The sequence below is a fragment of the Anser cygnoides genome, chromosome 14 (assembly GCF_040182565.1).
Source record: "Anser cygnoides isolate HZ-2024a breed goose chromosome 14, Taihu_goose_T2T_genome, whole genome shotgun sequence".
NCBI lineage: Eukaryota > Metazoa > Chordata > Aves > Anseriformes > Anatidae > Anser > Anser cygnoides.
Window position 1 is genome coordinate 4,071,607 of NC_089886.1, and position 26,202 is coordinate 4,097,808.

General features: G+C 38.0%; 1 protein-coding gene and 2 long non-coding RNA genes across 4 annotated transcripts in view; 1 reads left to right on the top strand and 2 right to left on the bottom strand.

Moving 5' to 3' along the window:
- Positions 1-2,722, bottom strand: part of TRPC7 (transient receptor potential cation channel subfamily C member 7) — a 71,172-nt gene extending 68,450 nt beyond the window's left edge. For both annotated transcript variants that reach the window (XM_048057403.2, XM_048057404.2), the window contains exon 1: positions 2,367-2,722. In XM_048057403.2, coding sequence (XP_047913360.1) covers positions 2,367-2,368 — 2 coding nt within the window. In that variant the 5' untranslated portion in view covers positions 2,369-2,722. The remainder of the gene's footprint in view (positions 1-2,366) is intronic.
- Positions 2,723-2,819: 97 nt separating this feature from the next.
- Positions 2,820-24,888, bottom strand: LOC125182000 (uncharacterized). Its single transcript, XR_007160834.2, has 3 exons — positions 24,409-24,888; positions 9,732-9,808; positions 2,820-3,516 (listed from the first exon to the last, which is right to left on the bottom strand). It is a non-coding gene; the product is annotated as an uncharacterized lncRNA (long non-coding RNA).
- On the top strand, positions 12,630-16,638 carry LOC136786383 (uncharacterized). Its single transcript, XR_010824910.1, has 3 exons — positions 12,630-13,243; positions 13,339-14,096; positions 16,550-16,638. It is a non-coding gene; the product is annotated as an uncharacterized lncRNA (long non-coding RNA).
- Positions 24,889-26,202: the final 1,314 nt, after the last annotated feature.

Below are 26,202 nucleotides of genomic sequence, written 5' to 3' on the forward strand. Positions count from 1 at the left end.
CAATGTTTATAAAAAGAATCAGGGCACAGAAAGGCTGTAGAATCCCTGAGGCCTCTTTGGAATTGCCACAGCTATTATATATCAAATGGAACATTTTTTCCCTATTAGCCCTTCCACAAAGAAAATCTGATCACTGAAGCCATGCTATAACCATGAACAAAAATTAAGGAAACAAAGCTCTACAAACAGACACAAATCGATACATAGAGATTAGTGCATTTAAAACAGTAAATAATACTGCTCTGAGCAAAAATAGTAAGATGTTGTACCTTTTGGTTAAAAAATTGACAACATATTTTGTTGGAGACTCCAGACTTCACGTGAGGAGCACAGACTGAACACAAACTACAAATATTTATTATAGTATATGCAACAGGCTACTCTGGAGTTCCAAATGCTGTGTAGGCGTATGTTACCAGATCTCTCTGAGATCTTTATTTTTTCCAATATCTTAAATAACTTTCTAAGTCTTTCTAAGTCAGAACATTTCTAAGTCTTTCTAAGCCAGAACATTATCCTTTAAGACAAAAGTTTTAAGTGTCGTCGCTTTTTACATATTGCTGACTTACTATGTATACAACTGAATATCATTTGGGATAGCCGGCTTTGATTAAGAATAGTTTATTCTGAAGCTTTCTATGTTTTGAAATGCAAAAGTACCTTTCTATTTAGTCTTGAGATAGCTAAAACTGTTACAGTACTATTAACAATGTGGTCCTTCTGCATACATATCCAAGGATAATTAATAGAATATTTTAGTTCTATTCAGGCTGGGGGTTTTGGGGGCAGGTGGTGTGCACATATCCAATAAATATTGCAGATATTCATTCCTTTGCAGAGTAGACCTACAAAGCAGTTGCAGGAAGCAGTATTCCCAACAGCTCATATAGATAAAGGAAAATGATATTTCAAGGTCAGTCTCTGAAAAGAGGCCTCTTTACTTGTGGAAGTACAAGTGCAGACAGCAAAGCCACACCTTCTGAAATCCCTTTGATAAATGCTATGGTGAGATACATTAAGACAGAAAAAAAAAAAGTCTTTCACATCCTCTCTGAAGTCTAGTAGAAGGAAGCCAGGTCTTCCCTGTGGTTTGAAAAAAAAGGAAATAGAATTTGACTTTTACCAGACATCTTTCACAGAAAAACAAAAAACAAACAAAAAAACCCACCACTTCTCAGCTGTTTTCCCCTCATAAACTAAAAATAAACATGTTCTTTCCCTTTCCAAAGCAAAGTCACTCACCAGCACAAGTCTTTTACACCAAAAGAGACTGTGAAATAATCACCTTGGTTCTTGTGTTAAATTTCCTCTTGTTTTATAATCTATTTACTGTGTTCTTTTTTTTTTTCCTTTTTTTTTTTTTTCCTTCCTTATTTTTCCTTCATATAAAGTAGTGAAAATGACTGATTACTGCAAAGGTATCATAGAATACTTCTGAGATAAATCAAAACCAAGTATACTATTACATTATCTCCAGTTGTCCATTCATTAACATGTTTAGCCACCAAATGAACTATCATGAAGAGAATCTGTCCTTTAAAATAAAAATCTGGCTAGTTGAACTAGGAATGATTTATCCTCACTGTTGAAACAGTTTGAAAGTCAGTCTTAGATCACAGCCAGAACACAACAGAGGAATACCTGTTCATTCATAATTTTTTACTACTGATGACAGCAACGAAAATTGTTTCTAATTGTGCAAGCAGGGGGCACTGTAATGCTGAATTTCAACAAACTCTTCCATTAAAAAGAGAAAGAAAAAGGTCTGAAAAGAACTGAAAATCTCAGTTCTCAGTGTATTTCATTTTTCCCTATTGCTGCACCCTTTTCACTTGATATTTATTTGCTTGATACTTATTATGACTAGAAAAAAAATACATAAAGATTCCTGACACTCAGACCCAGCAAGCTGAAACAGGCATGATACAATGTCCAAAATTAACACCTGTCATTTTTCCTCCTTTTGTGTTGGTCAAACTGTTTCCAGGATGAATAAACCCTTTTAAAAAAAATCACCCAGCTACAAGAGAAGACAACAGCATGGCTCCAAACCATGTGGCCAGCAACATACACCAAGCCTTTTCGAGGTATACTGAGACCGAACAGATTTGCACAAATTCCAAGGGTAGAAAGCCGAACCGATTTTATCCACAGCCACCCACCCAGCTCAGCACCAGCCCAGACCCAGGCTCGTAGGAAACCAAGCTGCATCGAGACATCTCCAACCCCAGCAAAACTTCCCGGAGCACAACTAGGGACCGGCATTGGAGCCAGGGCACTTCTCAGACGAACCGAAAATCGAGCCGGCTCTGGACGAGGCAGAGCCCGGGGGCTGCTCGCCGCTCGGCTCAGGGGCAGCAGCTTACATGTGCGCGTCGGGGCCGGGTCCGCTTCACCCTAGAGGCGCGGGGCGCTGAGCGGCGCTGCGCGGGCGCGGCCCCCCATGGCGGCGCTGTCCGTGGTGCTGAAGCGGAGCTGTCCGTGGTGCTGAAGCGGAGCTGTCCGTGGTGCTGAAGCGGAGCTCAGCCGTGCCGGACGGGGCGGGAGCTGTCCACACTGCTGCAGCGGCCGGCGGCACGGTGGAGACGGCTCCTCATCCTCATCCCCTCCGCGCGGCTGGGGCAGAGCTCCCCGGGAGAGCCGGGGATTCGCTTCCCGGTGGAAAAGCCTGCTGCTGCGGGGTTGGCATGTGGGTTGCGTTGTCCTCCCCGTCTTCCCTCCCCGCCCTCCCTCCCTTCCCACGCCGTCCTCCTCTTGTAGGTGTGGATTCAGTGTTTTTTTTTTTTTTTTTTAGAGAGCGACCCCTTCTCGTCCGGAGCTGTGCAAGTGCCCTCGCGCCCTTCCAAGGGCTGCCCTAGAGGAGGCGTGGCGAGAAAGCCCTCCTGGAGAGGGCAGAGCTACCTCTGGGCCGCCCAGCGGGGCGGGGGGCTCTGCTGGGGGTCTCTCCCTCTCACACGCTGCACGTCTGCCTCATCTGACTGTGCCACCCCCTCTGCTTCTCCGTCTGCCGTGCACAGGTTGAGATCGGTTTGCTGTCTTGAGACAGCTTGTCTCTTAGGGGGGCGGCCCAAGGAGGTGTGTGTATGTGATGGGGGGAAGTAAAGGAGGAGGGAGAAAGTGAAACCAACAGTCAAACAAATAAAACAATCAATACAATCAATCCCCTCTCTCGCTTGACAGAGGAGGGCCACCAGAAAAACAGCTTCAGACTGTACCCAGGATCCCTGGGTAAAGCAGCCTTCTGGACTCTCTCCTGAATGGTAAGAGCAGATGTGTTCACTGGAACCCCCCCCCCCCCCCCCAGGATACTCTCACCATCTCCCATTTAATGCCAGCCATATGGGTCCATCCAAGGCCATGACATTTCTTGTCCTTCCCCATCAGTGCTGTTCCCATCTGATCCTTGCTACCTAGACACAAGTGTCCCCACCACATAATACACTCCAGTGAAATTACCAAATAAACCAGTCCACCTCACCTGGTATGTCCTGTTTCACATCGAACTGTGATGATGAACTTCAGCAAATTTCAGATATCATGTTAAAAAAAAGGAAAAAGTTTAAGTTTCTCCATGTTAGCTTAGACTCTCATTCAACAGAACAACTGAATGTGTACTTAACTTTAAGCACCTGCTCAAACCCATACTTATTCACTATATTACTGTGAGAACATATTCAACACATGCACGCATGTGACTGTATCACAAATATGAAGAATAGAGCTGTCTTCTGTACTGGTATCAGTTTTTTACAGTCTGAATTTTGTTGATTCTGCAGGTCAGGGTCATGCTAGGAGTCAGAAACATCACAGTACAACAACTCTTCCTTCATTTTCATTTATACAACAGCAGCTGCATCTTTGTTAAACATATCTCGACGGAAGTCTGTGAAAGGCTACATGCTTACAATTGCCTTATTAACCCCTGTCCTGTACAAGCCATACCTTGCCTTTCAGTTCATCTCCAGTTCCACTGTTTCTTCCCAAACTTTACATAAGCTTTCTAGACCCATCCTAACTCTCTTTACCCTATTTGTATTTTTAAGTGGTTGATTGTTTCTACTAAAGTTTTTTTTACATCTAAACCATTATTTCTTTTCTCCTCAAGATACAGGTTAAGGGTGAGTTGCCAGATAGACACTCTTACATTTGAGCATATATTAATTTAGCATTCAACACTTCCCTTTTCCCTTCTGAATCCTTTCCCTCTGCTGTCTTTTCTAATCAGATTTTATGCAACACTTCCTGCACATTTCCAAAATATGTTTGGTTAAAATCCCTACGGACATTTTTCCCCATGATACCTTCTCATTCTGGATTCCACTCTAATTGCATTTAAAAGTCAGAACATATGTCTCACTCTCACAACGATGTCCCATCTTAACATTTCCACTGATGTCTTCTGAATTACTTATATCTCAATTAAATATTATTCCCTCCAGAACTATCATATAACAAGACAAATTCAGAAGCATTTAGTCAAGTAATATTTTTCTTGACCATTGATGATACAGAAACCAATGACCAATAAGAGAATATTTCCAATATAACATTTACTTATTTATTTTTTGTCCAGGTGAAGTTATCTATGCTATTTATTTATTTCCTTTCCAGAGTTTCCCAATTTTTCATAACAATCTGTTCATCTTTTTGTTCCTCTGTAAATTGGTGTAATTTCAAGGAAAAGGGATTTTACTGTAATTACATAACAAAGATTTTTTACATTTGTTATTACAGAAATCTCTCTGTACTCTGTAAAATGAAATAAATATGTACAGAGAAAGAACTTCACACATTAAAGAAAATACAATTTTGTGATTATTACAAAGAGTATTCACATGAAACCATATGACATTCTCATATTTTTATTTCCATTTAAGTATTCCTCTGGATAAGAGTATTGATAAGTGTGCCCTAAAACACTGTCCATAAAGAAAATCAACATATGACTGATTTTTAGCTCATTTTAGCAAGAATTAATACACACATTGAAGAGCTGAAATAAGAGCCCTTAAATAGAAGAATAAGCTACCCATCTCTCGGAGTAAAAATCTCTAAATACTCAATATTCAAGAGGGGAAAAGGACATAAAATAAAACTAGATATTCTGTGTAAGAATAAAAACATAATAAGAAATCTCAGCTTTTTTTCTATGCAAAACAAAAATGTACAATTACAAAAGTACAACTTTTTTTTTTTTAAACCATCAATTAATTATAGATCAAAGGAGATATTTTTGCTTCTATGACAGTAAATTACTTTATGCTTACTTTCATTATCTGATTCTAGATTGTAATCTGTAAATATAAGGCCATTTCAAAGTGGAAAATAAATGTAAATATTATCATATTTTAAAAACAATATTTAAGTATCTTTTGAATAATAGTCACTCCATGTGAAATGATATGTCTACACTAACCTTTCGTCTCTGGTTCAGATTTTGAGCACAAAAATGTTATTTGACTTTTCAGCCCCCAGAAGTATGCACTGTTCCTAGCCCCTCTAAAATATTGTATTCTTGATGCCTCTTAAGAGGTGAACACAACTTCTACCAGTGGCGTTCCAAACTCTCAGCTGTGCCATACTTATCCTGTAGGTATCTGAAGCAATCAGAGAATAGAAGCATGATATCAAAGCTCTTTTTCTCCACTCCCACTTTTCATCAGGGGTAATTTAGAGTAGCTCACTGTTGCAGGTTAATTCAGAGTAGCTCTAAACTCCCACAGGGATTATCACTAAGGCTGACAAGCAGGAGTTTGCAAGTCTTCACTATGGCCAGTGTGATTCTGATGAGTCTCATGCAGAGACAAGCTCCTGGGAGCTACTCTTCACATTTTCTCTCTTTACAGGGGAAATCAGATAACATTTTGGGATAGCTTTTCAATTCCTTCAAGCATTTCAAGAGGCCAAAAAAACCAGAACCAAGATTAACTGTGCTTGTCTAAAAGAAGTTTTTTCCATCTAAACTTTTGAGCACTGAAAACAATACACAACGTATGACAGATGATAATCAACTTCATTCAATTTTACTTTAGTTTAAAAGAGCCTTAGGTAATAACCCAAGTTATAAAATGGAAAAGCTTAGGCCTTGAAATGAGGGTTTCCATTAAATTTTTACTTTAATACTTGCAAACACAGAGGGCTCAAGCTGTATTGGTGACACTCAAGTTAGTACACTTTAGCACCAATATTGTCAACTTTTGCAGTTAGCAGCCTGTATGTCCTAAAGTATTCTACTACTTGTCCTGGGCCTGAAGGACAACATCTGAAAATACATTTCTGAACCTAACTTGGTTTTGGCCTTTCTTCCTCTCAGAAGCATTATTGTAAACAGTGTTATCACCAGACCAAGCTTGTCTAAATCACAGCTGCTTATGGATGCTGGTGTGATGCCAGTACTCTGAGTTATCAGCTAATGCAAGCTAGCTGAAGGTGAACTTCCCAGCAGTACTTCAAAAACTTTTAATCTCGATAAAATAAATTGGTAAATAGTCATTTAAGATCTCTCAGAAACAAGAAAGTTGGTAGAAACTGTTGTCCAGGACTGCCAGTAACTAGCCAAAAGCAGTTATGCTTGGAAATAGTAAAGCTTGATCAGCAGTATTAAAGAGAGAGAGATCATGCAATGGTCTCTTTTGACTTTAACATAAAACAGTGATAAAGGATCGGCTCATACACACATCAATCTCTGTAGCTGAAGAAAATAAGTCCCAAAGTAACTAACAATTTCACATGGGAGAAAACAGTCCCTCTTTGCTCTCTCTAGAGTCAACAGGAGGAGGCAAAAAGATAAAGATTTTGGGTAGGCAGGTCCAGCACTACAAGCTGATGACAGAAAGATTTAGTAAGTGCGCCAAATTTAGCCTGGAGAAATGCCAGACATTTTCCAAAGTGCTTCACATAATATGTCTACTCATTGATAGAACAAAAGTGAAAACTAGTAAAGATGCCAGCTCAGTTAAGAAAACCACTAGTAAATTCCTTGTTCACAGTCTTCTGAATGAAGTCAACATGCTCCACAGGCACTGTATTTAACTCGTTCCTTCTGTCTTTGATCTTTCATCTCTAATAATTTTTCTGACCTTCAAACAATATCCACAAAAGAATGGCTATTCCATATAACATTCTATTGTTTTTAGCATGCAGCTTGGATTTGTGGACCCCTTGTCTCATTCTGTCTTTTCAGGACAGAAAAATAGATAAGGAAAGAAAATATGAGACAACACAATCCTTCTGCCATTGTCCCTCCACATTGTCCCTCCACAGGTTCACATATGGTGAACACTATGAGAACATTAGACAAGAAAAGCATCACAAGAGCGCAGTAGCTTCCTCAGCGTCCCCCGGAAGCTAAAACAGAATTTCTCACTGGCACCCTTCTCAGCTCTTGGTATTTCAAAACAAAATACATTTTTATGTGACTTAGCTCCTTTTAGCAAAGTCTGCATTGATATCATTGTTGTGCTAGGAAATGTGATTAGCTCATGAGACATTTTCCAATGACTCTTTTAACAGTATTTTTAGGTGTCCCCTGGTTTGATACATGCATAAACCAAATATAACGGTAGTAAACGTGTGCCAAAATGGAACTTGCTTGTGATTGCATCCCAACAATGCTGGGAAATTTCTTGATCCTGGTAAATAAAAGATGGGGATATGGGGGATTGCTATGAAAGATTCAAATCCTCCAAACATCTTCACTACAAAGAGGGCAGCTCATTTTGTCACCAACACTAACTGCTTGCCCACACATTAATGCTAAAAAGGAATTAATAGCCTATATGTGGTATTGAGGGCAGAACCTGAAGCAAACCTCAAGACAAACTACACAAATAAAACCTTTTCCAAAACTTGAGCAGACTCATATTAATCTGCTTTATTGTGGAGTGAAAAAGGTGTTTCTCTTCTTAAAAACTTCACGCATGAGTGTATCAAGGTGGTGGTGGGAAGGGGGTTGAGGATCTCAGTCTTTTGTTGAAAAACAATTTCAGAACATCTGAAACACATTTTTACACTTATGTAAAATTTGGCAGTGTGAGGAAAGAATCAGAAATGTTGAAATGTGTTTAGGATGACTCAAAGGCTGAGGATTCATTTCATGCAACTGTTATCATCTAAAAGTGTTAAGGCATCCTCTTTTGTCAATGACCAGAATAGTTTGCAAAAAAATAGACATTTGCTAGGCCTTCTGAAATACTATAATAAAGAATATCCATGTTGTGATAGGTAGGCATAGGTAGGCTGTGAGCTTCAGATGTACTTAAAGTCCTTACCTTCAGTGATTAAAAAATATAATAATAAAACAAAAAATCATCCTGAGAGAGACTACATTGATAGCTTTCTGGTTATATTTCCTAATTTAGCAAGGACTGTTTTTCTTCCAAGGGCAAGTTTATTTGTCCAGTGAGACAACTTCATATCTGTCTGGAAAACACCCTCACAAAGAAGGTATTACATAAACATTAATCCGAAGACTACTTTAAATAGTTATCAGTATTAGATACATGATACCTAGCTTCCTAGGTTGAATTGTGTTACATGCTGTAAGTGAAGAAATGCTAAAGACAAATTCACTTCAGATCTCTTTCTGAAGGCTAGCAATCCATTACTTGTCTTAAACTCCTATTTGTATTTTGTCTACTGCCTTTGCTTGCTCAGTCTTGGACAAGAAAAACTCAAGAAAGGAACAGAGCTTGTCCTCTTCCTTTGCCTCATCTTTTGTACTCTAATTCAATGCTTCAATTATATAAGCTATCGGTTATCACTTTCAATTCAGTCCCTGCTGAAATGGAGAGCTCAGAAATAGGTGTTTTAAGCTCACAATGGGTTCTTGTATTTGGATTAAGAAGTTGCAACCTTAAGAAGTTGCAGCCTTCTCATCATCCATAGTTTTATCACAGATTCAGTAGAGGCAATGTGCAGAATGAACCTGAAGTACATATCACAATATGCCACAGGATACTCACAGAAATGGGAAGCATCAGATTCATCACAAGATTTTTTTTTTTTTAATTCTACCATAACATAACAGTTAAGACACTGTGTTGCACTCAGGCGTCCTAGGTGTGAAATTTTACACCTCTAAAATGTCATGATTATTAGTAATAATCCACATATGGGTGTCACTAAGGTTCTTGCTTAGTATCCAACCAAACCAAAGACAAGACAGCTCTTCAGCATCTATTTAGCAACCTGAGGATGAAGTGGTTAAATACCCTACAAAATCCTTCAGCCTCAGTTCAACTGGGGACCAACATAATCTGACTAATATCACTAGTCCAGGCTATGCATTGCAGTAAATCAGTGTGCATGCCAATTGACTTCAAATTGTTTCTGTTCCACTGCATTTACTACCCAGGGGTAGTACGATGTACTTTCTTTTGCTCACGTGCCTGGAAAACATATTTCTTGCTTTTTATTATTCTAGGAAATTAGCTTTGTGAATGAGCCCCTCAGAGCATTTGAAATGTACAATACACTTTATTTTGAAGGCAGCAGAATTCGAGCACCCTTGAAACTGCACATTTTGTTTCATGATAAAAACAAAATGTCAATACTGTCACCTTTGAGAGTCAGGCAAAATAGGTCTTTCATTTCACTATGGCAAGTACAGTTGTGAGTCACTTACAGTTATACTTGGCATGCTCCTATTTTGCAAGGAAGGATACAAGAGAATCAGGTTTACAAACAGACATGATATGCCATCACAAAAAGGTGGCAAGAACATTACATACTTTTCAAGCAGTGCTGAAGGATCTGGAAGTCTCTCTGGTCTTTCACATTCTGGATTTCACGTCATATTTTTGTGAACCTAATGGGTAGGATAAATACATCGTGTTTATACTGTGATTTCTAATCTGTGTAGTAATCAACTGTGACATTTAAGAATCCTGATGACTGAGCCTTCAAAAACTCTGTCTTGATGGTTGATAGGTGAAAAACATGCAAACATTTTGAGCAAAAGAAGATTGACTAGCATACTTAAAAAAATAAAAATAAAAAATAGGAACATCATTTCTAAAATGTAGTGTGCTGAGTATAAGGCAACATTAAATATATAAGGCAACATAAAATATAGCACACTGTGACCAGAACAGTAATTCGTTCTAGAACACACCCGTGGTTATTTAACATCTTTGCTATGTACAGCCTTCCCCGCCCCTCAGAAAGGGATGACACCAGCTAAATGACACAATTAGGAGAACATTTTCTTCTTTTTTAACTAGACATTTATTTGGGGAAAAAATAATAAAAAATTGGCCATTGAAACCATGGTGAAACCATGGTGAAAAGAAGGTTCTCTGTGTCCCTTATTTTCCTTTCTTATGCCATTAGGCCTGGACTTAGAGATCAGATACATTATTTCCTCTTCAAACAGTGCCAAAACTATGCAGGGAGGTTAAAAGACTCGTACATTTGTGGAATGAGCAAGAAAAAAAAAATGAAAGAAGAATCCTTTTTCTCAGCCACAGGTCAGGTAGATTATAATCTGACAATGTAAGCTTTAGTTTCCCAGTGTCTGATAGTACTTTTTTCTTTTTTTCCACCAGTCTTTGCTTTTAGAGGAGCAGTTTGTTTTATGCTCCTCTAACCTGCTTTGTTTTGATTATATATGAGCCTTCTCATTAGGCTCCAGGTTTTAATTTTCTCTCCAAATTAAAGCAATAAGCCCAAAGCATGAAATTTATGGGGTCACACATACTTCATACTTATACTATTCTACCCAAATCATTCATTTCCATTCATTTAAGCAGAAATCCTGAATAAACATGCACCTCCCTAGTCACTTGTCTGCCTACTTCATCTTGCTACCCAGCAAGGGAAGTCTAAACTACTACAGACTTGCTACTTCCTGAGGCCAAAATCAACATACTTTACTACCTGCTGTGTTGGGTACAGAACCAGCTCTTCAGCTATTGTAAGTAAAAAGGAGAGTCTGTGCCTGTAGACTAAGGTTCCCAATGAAGGTGCTTAGGAAGACAAAGAGATGGCCAAAATTTAGGTCTGCTCTTCCCTGGGGCTCTCCCTGTTTAGGTATATTATCAGAGGGATTCATTCCCAGAAATGGCAGCTTAGTAAATTTTTTTTTCTATTAAATTGGTTTGCTAAAATGACCAGAAAGCAAATCCAGCATGGGAGTATTTTGGGGAGATTGAAGGGAAGGATACAGCTGCAGCCCCTTGAAAGCCTAATGGGAAAATAAATTCCACATGAAATGAGGAGTGGATAATTATGTGTTGCCTAAGAAAAATAAAACTGTTCCCTCCTAGAGCTTATTTTGTTTTGAATTTAAGTGCTGCTGGTGAATTTCTATCTATTCAGAATGATTGGAAGAGATGAAAGTGGTGAGGAGAATCTACAAAAGAAGACTGTATACAGTAACAAGAAAATGCTCAAAATGAAATTGGCTTTTTCATCTTGAAACATGGATGTTTTGGAGATGGTGAAGTAGTTACCTAATAAAAGAGAAAACAGCATGCCTATTAAAAGAGGGATTTAGAATGTTACATGTAAGTGATGGATTTCTGTTCCTTAAGGGAAAAAAATTAAGTGTTTTAAAGGAAAAAATAAACCCTGCAGTTTCCTAATCATGTTTCATATGATAAATATGTCGATCAGAGAAGGAGAAAAGGGTTCCTATAAACCAGCAGCAGTATCTGCACGTGGAGATGAGGCAAAACTCCACAGGCAGCCTCTTAATGGTGCTTGAAACTGAAAGAAAAAATATCCCTTTTAAAATATCTTATTCAAAACATGCAAGGCTTGGAAAGAATATGAAGTTCAGATTCCTCTTAAGATGTGATTACAGTGACAAGAGGATTTTTTTGAGGACATGCAATCCTGTGGTCTGCTCTGGAGTCAGAAAGGCATGAGTCAGGCAGAGTTACAGAGAGGACAGAAACAAGCTGGTTCTAGGTATGAAAACCCTGAGCTAGCTCCAGGCAAAAACTCATATAAATAGTTCAGTGTTATTAGTTCAGAGTTATTCATTATATGGATGAAAAGCAAATGAATTTCTTGGCTGAACAGAAAAATGAGTCAAAAATACATAAAGACAAAAGAAACGATTCACAATCACTATGCAATTAATGAAGAAAAAGTTTTATAAGTATTGTTATTTTCTTTTTAGGTCACATATTTTGCATTCACAGAATCAGAGATGGGTTGAGGTTGAAAGGGACCACTGGACTTCATCTGCTCCAGACACCTGCTCAAGCAGGGCCACTGAGAGCTTTTCAGTATCTCCAAGGAGGAGATGCCACAACCTTCTGGGCAACCTGGGCCAGTGTGCTCCATCACCCTCACAATTTGTTTTTTTGTTGTTGTTGTGAGGAAAAAACATTTCCTCACCTACAGCCAGCCACTTGTGGATGCAGTTGTGGTATTGAACACATCTTTAATCCTAATGTATGAACCTTCCATCATCTTACTTGAGTAAAAAATATTTTTTTTCCAAGTTTTAGCCTTCAAACCCACAAATCTCAGCATCAAGTACCACATAAGTCTTCAATATTGGGCAGTGGGTAGAACCTGATGTTTTTGCTTGTTTAACATTTGCTGCACTGCTGTATCTTTAAAATGCTGCAACAGCTACTTAATTTCTCCAGTATTACATTGGTTGAGCTTTTATTTTTTATTTATTTATTTGGGAGGTATTAATTTATTTTGAAGAGGTTATTGTTTTTTATTACTAATGATATCTATATTTCTTCTTCTTCTTTACATGGTGGAAGGTGTGCCACACCTCAGCGGCACAGCACTAACTCTGGGCACCTGCCCTGGCTGTGTCACAGCAGACAGAACATTGGAGGTGTCCGTGTCACAAAGAGTGGCATGGGCTGCCCAGGATGGGTATAAGAAGGGCTGCTGGCAGTGCTGACGTCAGAAGAGCAGCTGGGCCACTCATTATTCCAGCAAAATGAACTTCCTTACAAGACAGACAAATGGAGCGTACTGTGAAGTTACGTGCAAGGACCTGTGGTTTTCCAGATAAGGAACATACTGCACGACAGCCAGGTGACCTACATTTACAGCTGAAGACAAAAAGCCAAGCCAACAGGGAATTGCATCTAACATACAGACACAGAAGGGGGGCTACTCAGATGGACCATGCTTTTTAAAAGGGAAACCTGAGCAGGAGCAGCTGCATGGGGACAGTTTTTCCTGCTGCCATACATAAGAAACAAACCAGATCAATACTTAATTTCCAAGGATTACCTTTGATTGACAATACCCATTTTGTAAGGTGAGCATAGACAACTCCATAGCAGTTTCTAATGCAATACTAACTCCTTAGTTAGTGACTAAAAAAGTTTTTCTTCCCAAATCCTGTTCAAGCAGTGCCTGTCCCATTGCTGTCCTGGGTCCTAGCAAAGGAACTGACTGCTCCAAGATACGTCTTCTGTTCAGAACTAAAAGATTTTTGCTCTATTTACAATTTTAAGGCAAGTCTTTTTTCATAAATACTAGACTTGCCTGTTTAGAGGTTTGACATTTTATTGACAGCCATACAAGTTAGATTATGCAGATGGAACAGACGCTGCCATTTTTAGGTATAATTAACATTTCATTTCCTTTCAAACAATTTCCCCCATCATGTTCAGCACTATCCGGGCAATGGGAACGTTCAAAAGAACACTCCACTGCAGGTTTGTGTTATTTAAAAACAACAACAAAACACAAACAAACAAACAAACAAAACTAGAAACCACACAGCTTATTTTTTGAACTCAAGAACTGAAGTTGTTTTTTTTTTCTTTAATATCGATGTTCTACCATTCAGTTAATACCAGGTAAATTTAAATATTTTAATATATTTTTTAGCTTTAAATATCTTTTTAGTATTTAAATATCTTTTTAGTGAGTTAATACCAAGTAACTTTAAATATTTTAATATTTAAATATCTTTTTTAGTTTTGTTTCATTTAATTTCTCTCACAGACTTAAAAGTCATCTTATTTTTTTCTTGAAGAAGAGTAAGAAAGGAGACCATGAATCTCCCTGACGTTTGCACAAACAACTGGGTTTGCATTCCCATCAACCCAACACCTTGCTGTGTACGTACAGGAGCCCTGTTACAGTCCTTGTGAGCTTCTGAGGTGTGTAAAAGAGGAGATGAATCTCATTAGACTTGAGTCAGGCTGCAGGGGTATTTTACTGGGCTGCTAAGGAGATGGATGAGGTCCAGCAGTGTGTCACATCTATCCCAAATGCGGACAGAATATGACACTTTCTTGTCAAGAAGATACCTGGACCATTACGGTGCTTTCCCAATTACCACAGGGCCCTCTGAAGGCAATATATATATATATATATTTATATATTATATATATATATTATATATATATATTTATATATATATTTATTTATATATATATATATTTTTATATATATATATATATATTTATATATTTATTAAAAGCAGCCTGATTCTTGCTGAATACTAGCCCAAAATTCATGATCCATAGGAGCACTCAGAATAGAGGAAAAAAAAAAAAGCCCAACACATGATAGTAATTTCCAAAGCTTCTCTCTGACAAGATTTAACGACAGTTTGCCACCAACGTCAGCCTCTGCTTTAATAGACCTGATGTGTCATTTATGTTATTCTTGCCACCCACACATTTTCTGTAAAACATGAGGAATATTCATTTCGCTGTTCACTTCAGTGACAGCAGGAGAATGCCCCCAAACAGTGTCTGGCATGTGTCAGTTTAGTCTTGGAGGTAAATATATCAGAAATCAGCCTCTACATTTAGAGTCTGCAATACTGGCATGTAAAACTTGCCAGAGGTACACTGCCATGCAATGGAGCTGCAGGATCCTCCCAGTGTCAGAATAGCCAGAATAAGTTATAGCACAAAAGTCAGTGATATTTTCTATTCTGGAACAAATCTTTTAGAAAATTGGTGTCTAACCTTGGCTATACATTATAGAGCAACTTACTCTACAGAAAATGAGAATAAAATACATATTTATAGCCTCAAAACATCTTATTTCCCCTTTCTTTTAAATGCATTAAATACCTTACAACTGAGGTTTTCTGGCTGTTTTCACTAGAGTAGAGCAGAGAGGCAGCCTTCCCCTTGCAGGTAGGACTCTCCACATCTGATACAACAGGATGCTTTTTAATACCCTGCATGCTGTGGTGGGTGATTCGTAAAGACACTCGCTGACATTAATGTCACTTAGAAGGAAGCATAGAAGGTTTCTTTGAAAAGCACCCAGTTACTTCCTACTTTAATAATACTGTTTACTGGTCATTTACTATTATTTATGTATACCTTAACCTAACTGTCAATGGAAAGAAGTTTTAAAGAGACAATCTAATAATATTTAAGGAGCATGAGCTCCAACATCTGAAGTGTTACTGAATCTAGACAAATTGTAAGCTGAAAAATGAGCTGTAAAAGATTCTAACAGCAGGGATTGGGTTTTTATGCTAACTGGTGTAAGCAAGATTTACTTGGTTTTGAAATTACCTGTAGGGTTGTGGTTTCTGTGCTAGGAACATACCTGACAGACATGCAGTCGTCATCAAGCAAATGGACAAAAAATAAAATTAAAAAAAAAAAGAAAATCAAAAAGCTTTCACACTTACTTGCCACCTTGAGATAAATAGCAGAACTGAACTAACAAAGGGAGCCTGAAAGCAGCAGCAATAAAATGGGAAGAGTTGGGCAATTGCTCATATTTATTGAAAGTGTAAAAAAGATTAATTTTCTGAATAATGAAATCTAAACATAAGCATCCATTTCTACTATTGTAGTCCAATAAAAGTAAATTAAACAGTGTCATAATTGATGGCTTTTCCTTGTGAGATAACATTCACAAATGAGGCTATGGAAATGAATCAAACTAACTGTAAGTGCAGATCACATTGTTTACAGAGAGCAAGGAAAACCATCAGCCAAGTGTGAACGGCCTATGTGACAGTAATTGAAAAGAAAAAAAAAAAAACCCGTAAACTTTGAAACTTTACCTCACTCCTCTTACCTTAAAAAAAAAAAAAAGGCACTTTCATTTTCTTCGTTAGTTTTTCTGAGTCTTAAAAGATGAGGAATGATAATGTAAGCTAGTGGCAGCCAAATGAAAAAAAAAAAAAAGAAAACTTTCATGATGAGAAAGTTTCAAACATTGACAAGTCTCTGTCAGCTCTATATACAAATGGATTTTAAAATCAGGCTGTTTCTTTGTGCTGAACAGGCAGATGAGTCACTGATAGATGGAGGAGTTTGTAGTGCAGCAGACATGAAAACTGTTCCTTATTATAAACCAATATAGGAAATTGCATACAGAAAACCTATATTTAAAGACAGACACACAAAAGAGTTTAATGAAGATGTTTTTGCAGTCTCACTTCAGCCTCCTCAGGCACAGGCGTTTCCCCACTCCTCCCAGAATTGCAGAGAAACACAGAAATACAACCAGTGACAGAAACCCACTTCTGGGGGCTTCACTCCTAATCTCTGAACCCCAAGAGCGTGTGTATATGTATACATACACACACACACACACATATACACATACAAAGTCTCGAACTTCTTCACAGGTGTGCCCCGGTCAGCTATTCTTTGCCTTCATGAAATGAAATCCAAGCTCTCACTGATGCATGCGGATGGGGAGAGAAGCGTTCCCTCACCTACTTGGGAACACGAGCCTGAAGACTTTGGCCAAAAAGTTAAACTTCATTAAGCCTGTGGAAAACTACATACTTGACTCCAGATTTCAGTGATCCAGAGGAGTCTGTTCCAAGTACCTGTCTTCACTATTTGGCTCAGTAAAATGTCCCGCAAATTGCTCAGCAGGAGCTACTGCCAGTGAAAGAGCCAAGGCCTGATGGAAACCCTGGAACAGGGACGAAAGATGAGAGCTGCTGCTGGCCACGTCTGCCACACCTCTGATGTTGTAGACAACATCAGAATTCTTGGTCAGAATCAGATTTATTTATTTATTTATTTGGAAGGAGTTGCCCCTCGTGCAAAGTCTGTTAGCTGAATGCCAAGCACATGGCTATGCTTGTTTTCTGTCCTTTCTGTCCAAAAGGTTTTTCTGGATGTCACACAAAAACAGTATCAAGAACTGAAGCTGAAATTATGAGCTAAGTAAAAACAAAAATAGATTCTTACAATATCAAAATACGTGTTTTCCCTTATATGGTTAATTCTCTCCCTTGACATATTGGAAGCTAACTCTGAAATCAATAAACCAAAACATCGCACAGTAAATTACTTGCAAGTAAAAGAGAATCCAATTCAAAGCTTTTTTTCTCCACAACATAAGTTAATAAATGAAACAGCTACACAAAGTAATAAAGAGGAAATATTTCTAATTTATGCAATGTTACAAAAGCTATATCCATCAAGTTTCTCTAGGGAAATGGACTGTATTAATAGATCCCCTTCAAATCTAGCCAAGAAGGAAATTAAAACTGGCTTAAAATAGAAATCAAAACCCTCACTATAACAATGAAAAAAGATTGCTGAATGACAGACAAAAAAAAAAAAAAGAAAGAAAAAAAGCCAAACTCCCAAGAGCTAACTGTAAGACTGACGTAACTAAACTGTTTCATAAACACGTATGTTAGAAGAACAGCTCTGTACAGGAAATGTGAAATCACCACAGCATTACGTAGTTCCCACTTTTAAATGTATTTCTGAATGCTGAAGATATCACACATCTCTGTTTCTTTAAAGAATAATTATTGCATTAGTACTATATATATTTTTTTGATGCTTCACTGACAGGACAAAAAGCAACTATCCAAGCTGCAGCCTGACTCTGGCAGAGGTAGAAACATAAGCCTGACTTTACACATAGCCTTCACATTAGCAGAGTTTATCAAAGCTAACAGCTCAGTCCTTTTCAAGGACACTAAAACCTTCAGCTGCTGAACAGTTTGAAATGTGGCAAGTCCTCAGCAAGAACTACTATGCTATACCAACCTGCCCTTGTAGACCTCTCTGCATGTTAAGGTAGACACAGAAATTCTTCTTAAGCCAAAGGCAGAGTTCATTGCACAAAAACAAACAAAAAGCTGTGAAAAAAAGTAAAAAAAAAAAAAATCAATTTCTCATCATTTCTTTTACACCATGAGATCCTTGGTGCAAAGGTTTTTGTTTGTCTGTGGGGTTGGTTTTTTGGGGGGGAATGAGGCAGGCTTGTTTTACATTAAAAAAAAAAAAAAAAAGGCATAATTGAAATGGCTTGTAGGCGATGGTGTAAGATGTCCTAGAAAGTTTGTAAAGATTTGCAAAATCTCCTGCATATGTGAAACTAGAGAGAGAGAGAGAGGACCATGGAATTAGAAAAAACATTTACCAGCTGGAAATCTGAGGGAGCATCTTTAAAGGCAAAGAACTAAAACAAACAAACAAACAAATCAAACAACAACAACAGTAAAAAAAAAAAAAGTTTACTGTACTACGCTATTGTGTAATAGAAGATTCACAGTAAAGAAAAACAAACAAGAACACAATGAAAAGAGAAAAGCAAATAGGTATTCTCAAAGGAATAGTAAAAAGAAAAGTTGAACTTCCTTTAGAAGCAATATCTTAAAAGGATTCCACTCCTAAAACCTCCTCAAATCTCCTATCCGTGCAAACTCATAGGACTCTCTGGTCATTGTCAGGTTCAGGCTGCAGAAGTAAACCATCACTTCGGAGTCACAGGTACTACACAGACAGACAAAGATAGCAGCTCTTCCTGGATCCCCCTCAGTACAGCCAGCTGTGAAGGAGAAGCCCAAAACCTTAAAGACTTTAGAGTGTTCTTCATATGAAGCAAAGACTCCTTCAATACTTAATTATGGAGGCCATATTACTGAACCAAGTTGAAACATGGCTTTTTTTTTCCGTAGATGAGACATAAACACAATCATCCAGGCAGCCTCTAATGTCTACATATAACCTTTTGGATTTAGGCATACAACTACAAACATATACATGTATATATATGCATGCACACATATACAGAAACATTTGTTTTTCATTAGAGTCCAAGATAAAAAACAACACAAAATACTAATGACGGAAATCACTTTAATTTTTCAAATAGTTATTATTACCATACTTTGCTGTGAGTTAAGTGATGAGTAAGATTTTTACTTCATCTCCCCAGGCCTAGTTCACAGATTGGAGTCTCTTTGCAAGCTCCAGGGAGAACATTCATTTTTAAAAAAGGCAAACAAAAAACTCACAACACTAATAGAAGTATTAAAACTGTTAGAAGAGAAAGTAGAACATTATAATTACTGTCAACAGTATAGATGTTCTTCGTACTCTGAAGTACAATCAACTTCTCTACATATACGGAGCTATTCTTCATACTTCACTTTTGAGAAAAACATTAAACTGATTACATGGTGTTCAGGTTTTGCATATGTTTGTCTGGATTTTGAAAAGAGGGAAAGAAGAGAAAGCCACCCTTAAGGTAAAATACAGCTTAAAGGACACCTGATTTTTCAAACGATGCTAAACAGATTTTGGTAGTGGAGAACAGTGAGGGAAAAGTGGATGGTGGCTAAATGCAAAAAGTCCCCAAATCCTTAATTCTTCAATATTTGCCTGGAAGTTTAAGAGACCTTTGAATGTGTTTAAAAAAAATAAAATAATAAACAGGCTTTCTACATGACTTCTCCAACCATCTTGTTACTACGTAGTTTCACTGAACATTGAAGATTTTCTATGTACTTGCTAATTGAATCTCTTTGTACCACCATGCTCAATTACTCCTCTCACTGGTCTTCTGTCTCTCTCACACTTCTACATTATGCCTGCCACACAGATACTTCCAAAACCAGCTGTTAAGTGTAACCAAAAAAACCCACATTTATTTGTTTTTGTATTCCAAGATTTTGATTGCACGCACTACAAGTTTAAGCTTGAAATTTTAGGGCTTTTTATAATCACTGCAGATGTTATATTCAGTGCAGATGGAACTCCCTACTCAAAATCAGACCAGTCCAGCACACTGTGATAAAACTGAACTCCTGCAGAGTATGGAGGGAAACAAGCTTTCGAAAACTATTTTTTCTTGTAACTGCTCTCTCACACACCTTCATCTTCACCCTCCAGAGAAAAAAGTTCCACTGCATTGGGGCTGCCTTGACAGCCAGCAGTGTGCTCCTGCCAGCTGAGTGAGAATTTAGAAAGGAACTAGTTCGAATTCAAACTTCTACAGAGTGCATCTGGAATTATACCATCCAGGCCAAACAACTGGATTGTTCATTAAAATCATCTGATTGCCATGCACTTATCTTTGTGCTCACAACAAAAGAAAGAAAGAGAAAGAAGAGCTGCTTTTTTCAGTCCTTTGTACTATCATCTCTTTCTGTTAGAGTCTGCCTATTGGACAGATATTTTGCCATGATTGGTTTCTTTGACATGTATTTCTGTTGCTTTTCATCTGAAAGGAGAAGGTGTCTGAAAATTAAGCGAATTGTTCATTAAATAGCCACCCCTGCTTTGAGAAAAGGTTATTCTTTCTTTGGATTCTTTGATGCTGCGTTAATGATACCTTTCCTTCCAGAGTCTTTGTGCATAAAAGGCAAGCTCTTGGAGAAAAATTTGGAAAATAAACCTTTTTCCTCCCATCCTTTCCATGGCAGTAATTTAAAAGATAACTGTTTTGAAGATAAAGTTGATTTCTGATAAAAGATCTACTCTTTAAAATGGGAGTCTGTTGCTGTTAGCAGATGATTGACATGAAAAAAAAATGATCCAGCAGAAGGAATGTCCAGACTGGCAACAACAAAAAAATAAAACAGCAGTCATAAGTCAAAATGATTCCACTAAAGTATTTCTGGGCTAGAACTATTTTAGTTGCTGTTTGTATTTCTATTGTGTTTAAACTATTTGTGCATTTAGATACAGCAGAAATACGTTATCTCACTTGAAATTATATTATAAAAGAGAGGAAGAGAGGAACCAGAAAAAAGCCTCCTTTCTGCTAGACCCTGTATGCAAAAGCCACCACCACACCCTATCAGACTGTGGGGGTGGGGGGGAGGAGAAGTGCCAAGTAAAGGAAACAACAAGGAAATGAAATATAAGCCTAAAAACAAAACAACAACAAAAAGAAAAAACGAGGCTTGATCAGGAGGTACTAATGTTAATAGGCTGGATAAGAGAAATATCATAAAGAGCATGCAGTGTGCTGCCTGGGGAGATGTTTAACTTGTGTGCTAACCCTAGCACGAACTACATACAAGTTGTGTGGTTTGTGTTTATTTCTTCTGGGTAAAAAATAAAATAAAATATATATATATATATCCAGATTTCACAACCAATTTCAAAAGAAAGCTTGCCTTGGAATATATCTTTTTTGAAAGACAAACTACCTTGGATTATTCCATATATAATTAATACCTGGAACCCCCTCCCTCTAAAATATATATACATATTTGGTAGGTTATTGAAAGTGACTGAAGGAATGGCTCTGCAGTGCTCAGCCACTGTCCCAACAACCTATAGCTATCTGACAGACTTGAGACGCCCCAGTGCTCGCACAGCTTCATAGTGACCAGCATACAGGATGCGTTCAAGCTCTCACTACAGGGGAGGATCTCTCCTTTGTTGGTGCAGAACTTTCTAGTCTGCTTCAAAAGCAGCAGCTGAAGCCAGCACTGGGACAGGCTCCTGGAGCATTGCCTTTATCAGCATCCTCTTCCTCTGGACCTGAGTGTAGCTGGCTACTGCTCTGCATCAACTTCTGTTCAAGTTCTGAGGACATCTGGAGGGCACATCTGTTGCAGAAGACACATACAGCTGGGTGCCAGCAGCATATCAAGGCAAGGGAGTCCCCAGAAGTCTCAAATATATGTTGAAAACCAGAAGAGAAAGGCCAATACTCATGAGAGTCCATATGCCAGTGCCATGAGGGACAAGATCAGATGGTTCTCACGCTCCTCTGGGGTATCCCAGTCCTTCTCTCTCTCCCTGCGTCTTTTCAAACCACAGATACTGTCAGGATGACAGGGAGCCCACAGCTGCCTGTTGTCCTGAGATCTTGTAGATTGCAGACAGATAATTTTTATTTCATCTTTGTTCTCATCTTCATCATCTAGTTCTGATGATCCTTTCCTCCAGGTGCTTGTGGGCAAGGGTATTCCCAAAACAGGCACTGTGAGGATTGTCTAGAAGATGGTAGTCATTCCTGAGCCAGTAAATGGACCCCTCAAAGCATTCAGACAAACAGGATAGCAACTGGCTCAGGAATTAGTACCATCTTGTCCTGAGTCACAAGCCCAGGTACCACAGACGTAGCTACTGATGAAAGGTATAGAAAAAGCTCTTGTACTTTCTTGTACTAGAAAGTTCTGAAAAACAAAAGCTTCATAGTAAACCCAAAGTATAATTCCAGGAGGTGTTTGCAAAAATAATCAGCAGAGATGAGAATTTGTAATTGATGACATTTTTCTTACAAGAAGAAAATAATGGGACAAAAATCCAGTACAAGGAGAGACAACTAAATCAATACAGCAGGCGGAAGAGTCACGGGAGATTATAATCGCATCTGTTCCTTTTTTGTGTGCTGTAAAGTCATTTTACAAAGCAGAGAGAAGCTTTAATGTAGAATTTCAACTCAAATTTTGGATTTTTTTTAAAGTATTTTTGCTGGATTTGTTTAAGCTGAAACCTTTACAACCCATCCATGATAGGGACTGAAAAAAATTCTGCTTTCTCCGAGCTCTATGAGTGTTTAACCTTGGTGCACAGTGTGATGAGCTTAGCTGCAGATGTCACTGTATGGTTCAATGTGGGAGAGATGTGAGGAAGAAAGATGAGCTACTGCAGTTCACAGATCAGGTTATTTATGGTGAGAGGATCTAGAGGTAACCTTGATTATGAAGACCTGCATCCAACTGAGTGCATGTTTTCTGCAATTACAATCAATTAAAAAAGAAGACTCCTGTGTCTTAATAGAACACTTTCCTTGTTCTGTCATACTCTAAGCAGTAAAACAAAAAGTAAGAATGTTAGCTAATATACAAGTAAGATAGAAATAGTGAAAACAGGAAAAAGCCATTTTAATTCTTGCAAAATTCAGCAGACGGAGGTGTGCTCTAGGTTGTGGTAGTGTTCTTTTCAGATTTTCAGTACATTATCTCCATAAATATATAAGAAAAAAGACTCATCTTGTGAAATTTGTGAAGTAACAAAGATTTAAGGCAAGAAGCGGGGTCACATCATACAAAAGACAGTGTAGAAAAAGGATAACAATATGTTAAGATGTATAAACTGGATATTCCTCAGAAAACACAAGTAGTAATCATTTCATTTTACCCAGAATTAACCAGGGATTAAAGTACTACTCTCAGTTGGTATTTATGTGTTGTTTTGTATCTTTTAATTATTTAGAATTAAAATGAAAAGGGTAAGTGACTGTAGATGTAGAAAACATGACATACAATGAGCCTTTGAAGTAATTGGAATCAGATAGCCTGGACTAGAAGAGGCTTGAAGGGAAGTGACATTAATCTAGAAACCTGATTTAAGAAGCGGAAGCCGAATATAGTGTGATGATGACACATTTAGAAGTGATTTTGTAATAGCTCACCCCACATTAGGTGGGTAAGGCCTAATTTGTGTGTCTCAACTGGATGCATGAGAAAAATCCCTTAAAAAAAAAAACTGCGAAGATGCGATGGAAGCAATAATTTGTTGAGAAGTGACTGCAGAAGCATTAAGTGTTAACGATGCTTGTTCCACTAACAGTACCCAAGATGGACCTCTTTTCAGAGAAATCTCACTAGCTTAAGATATGGCGTTACATGAAAGTCAGCCTTAACACTCTCTAGAGGTCACGTTTTCTTCTGTTATCTACTAAGTGATCTGCATTTTTTCCAGTCCATACGACTTAGAAAGCAAATAAAGACGTTTCAAAATATTCACTCTTATATGTCACATACATCTCAACCATTTGTCTGTACCTCCACATAAATGTCCAATTTTAGCCATGCTGAAGAATCACAGAAAAAATACATGATCATTAATCAGCTGAAGATACAGTTTCCTTATGAAATAGTGAGACATAGAACAAGATATCTTTAAGCCATTCAATAATGTTTTATCACTGTATTTCATTCTTCCTAAAGATTCTTAATACTATTCTGTCTCATAGTACTTTTTAAAAATATTCATTAAGGGAATTAATCTAATATACACTTAAATAAAGGAGACAACTTGTTGCCAAGAGATTTCTATGTTTGCTTTTGTTATTTAAAAACAAGATTTTGAAAATCTTGATGTGGGTTTGAAAACCAAGAGAAGTAATGTATGTTATTATCATTGTTACATCTTCAAAAATATTTACTAGCTTTAAAATCACGCTTGTAAAGAAAAACAAAACAAAAAGATTCAAAGTGAATCAGCCTTCTTAAGCTCAAAAATGAAAGAGTTAGCAAGTTACCTTGAGCAAATCTGCATGCTTGCACAGATCGGTCAAACTTAAACTCTGGAAGGAAATAGGAAAAAAAACACACAAAAAAATTGATATTTTCAAAAATACTTGTAAAGAAAAGTAAGGATACTTTTATTGCAATTAATTCAGCAACATTTCAGGTACTCAGCACCAACAGAGGTAATTAAACATTAAACAGCGGTTGATGAGGAACAGCTGAGATCTACCCTCACTTTCTGCTATTCAAGATGAAATTCAGCTGTAAACTGAGAGGGTTAACTTCAGCCTGGAGTCTGTGGTAGAAGTTATCAGGCTGCTCCTTGACTTCCATCAGCCCTGGCAGTAGAGGAAAACATGCATTTTGGGGAAAGGTTACTTGATTTTCTGACAGTTCAAGGAAAAAAGGAGCCCAGAAAACTTCTCAACTTTTAAATAATAAAATAAACTGAACATCTCTAAATATAAGAAGGTGATGATGTCTGCTGTGTTATAGCCAGGAATTGGGGCTTAAGGGTCTGAGTATCAACTGACTTTCATGTAATTTGCTTGATGCTTGTCCTGTCTGCAGCTGCAGAATGATGCCAGCAAGAGGATCCCAGGGTTTCTCTCCTTCCCTGACAGCTGTCAGTGTATTATAGACATAAAGGTAGCTCACGGGACATTTTCTGTTTATCTTATATCTAGCAAGGAACAGAGCATACAAGGAAAGTTCAATCACTTTTTATTTTCAATAATCATACCACCTTTGCCAGGGGGCATTGGCTCAGTTATTTGCACGTGAGCACAAACCCACACAACTGCTCCCTCCGATGCAGCAGCATTTCAGCTCCGCAGCTGGCTCTGGGTGAGTGGTGCAGTACAGCTTTTGCTTCCCTCCAGTGTGTTATCCAAGAGAAGGGTAACTACAGGAAAGGGGAGGATATTCACTCAGTGGTCCAAGGAGGATCTTGTTTTAATAACCGATTAGCATTGCTGTGTCATTGCATTTCTCATTAATATCCCTTTCTTGAAGCTAGGTACAATTTGCACCATGTTTTCCACTTGTTTGAGCTTCAAGCTGTCGCTCAAAAAATTAATTTTAGCTGGGTTCATCTTTCCATCACAATCTTTTTTTGTCACAGTGGTTGATTAATTCTATGTCATTGTTTGCTCCGTTACAAGATTAATTGCAGGATGAGAGAATATATGACATTCTGGTGAGAATATATCAAGTTATAATAATTCCCCAATGCTGCAAAACAGCTTTTTTTCCTTATCTAAATTCAAGCAAAAAGCAGGTAGTGGAGTGATATTGGTTTGGTCTGTATTGGGTAAATATCATTGATTGAAGATAAGGCCTTCTTCGGTGTTTTGGTCAAGGTTTGCTACCATACTGTTCATTCCCTCCATTTCCACTAACCAAAGGCCTTAAGCTCTGCACCATATCTCCTGAGCTCTTGAAAGAGACAAGGTATTCTTAGAGTCCAGATAGACTGATCAACAACATACAGCTGCATGGAAGTTTCTAACATTAAGAACAAGCCTACAGTCAAGGCAAACACCTGGAACAGTCAAAACACGTATCTACTGATATATCACAGAACTGCCGCTGATAAGCTGCACGTTTCCTGGTAGGGAACGCTGTGACTGGGGTTTTCCTCAGGTGAGGCTTGTCCCTTTCCAGTCCAGGTGAGCTGACACCTCTGGTTTTAATGCACTCAAGATGCAATTCATGTATCTGAAGAAAGGACAGGGAGGGGACTTTGGGACACTCTTTCTTTAGTATGAAATGGCATAAGATAAACAGCCCATTTTATCCAACCC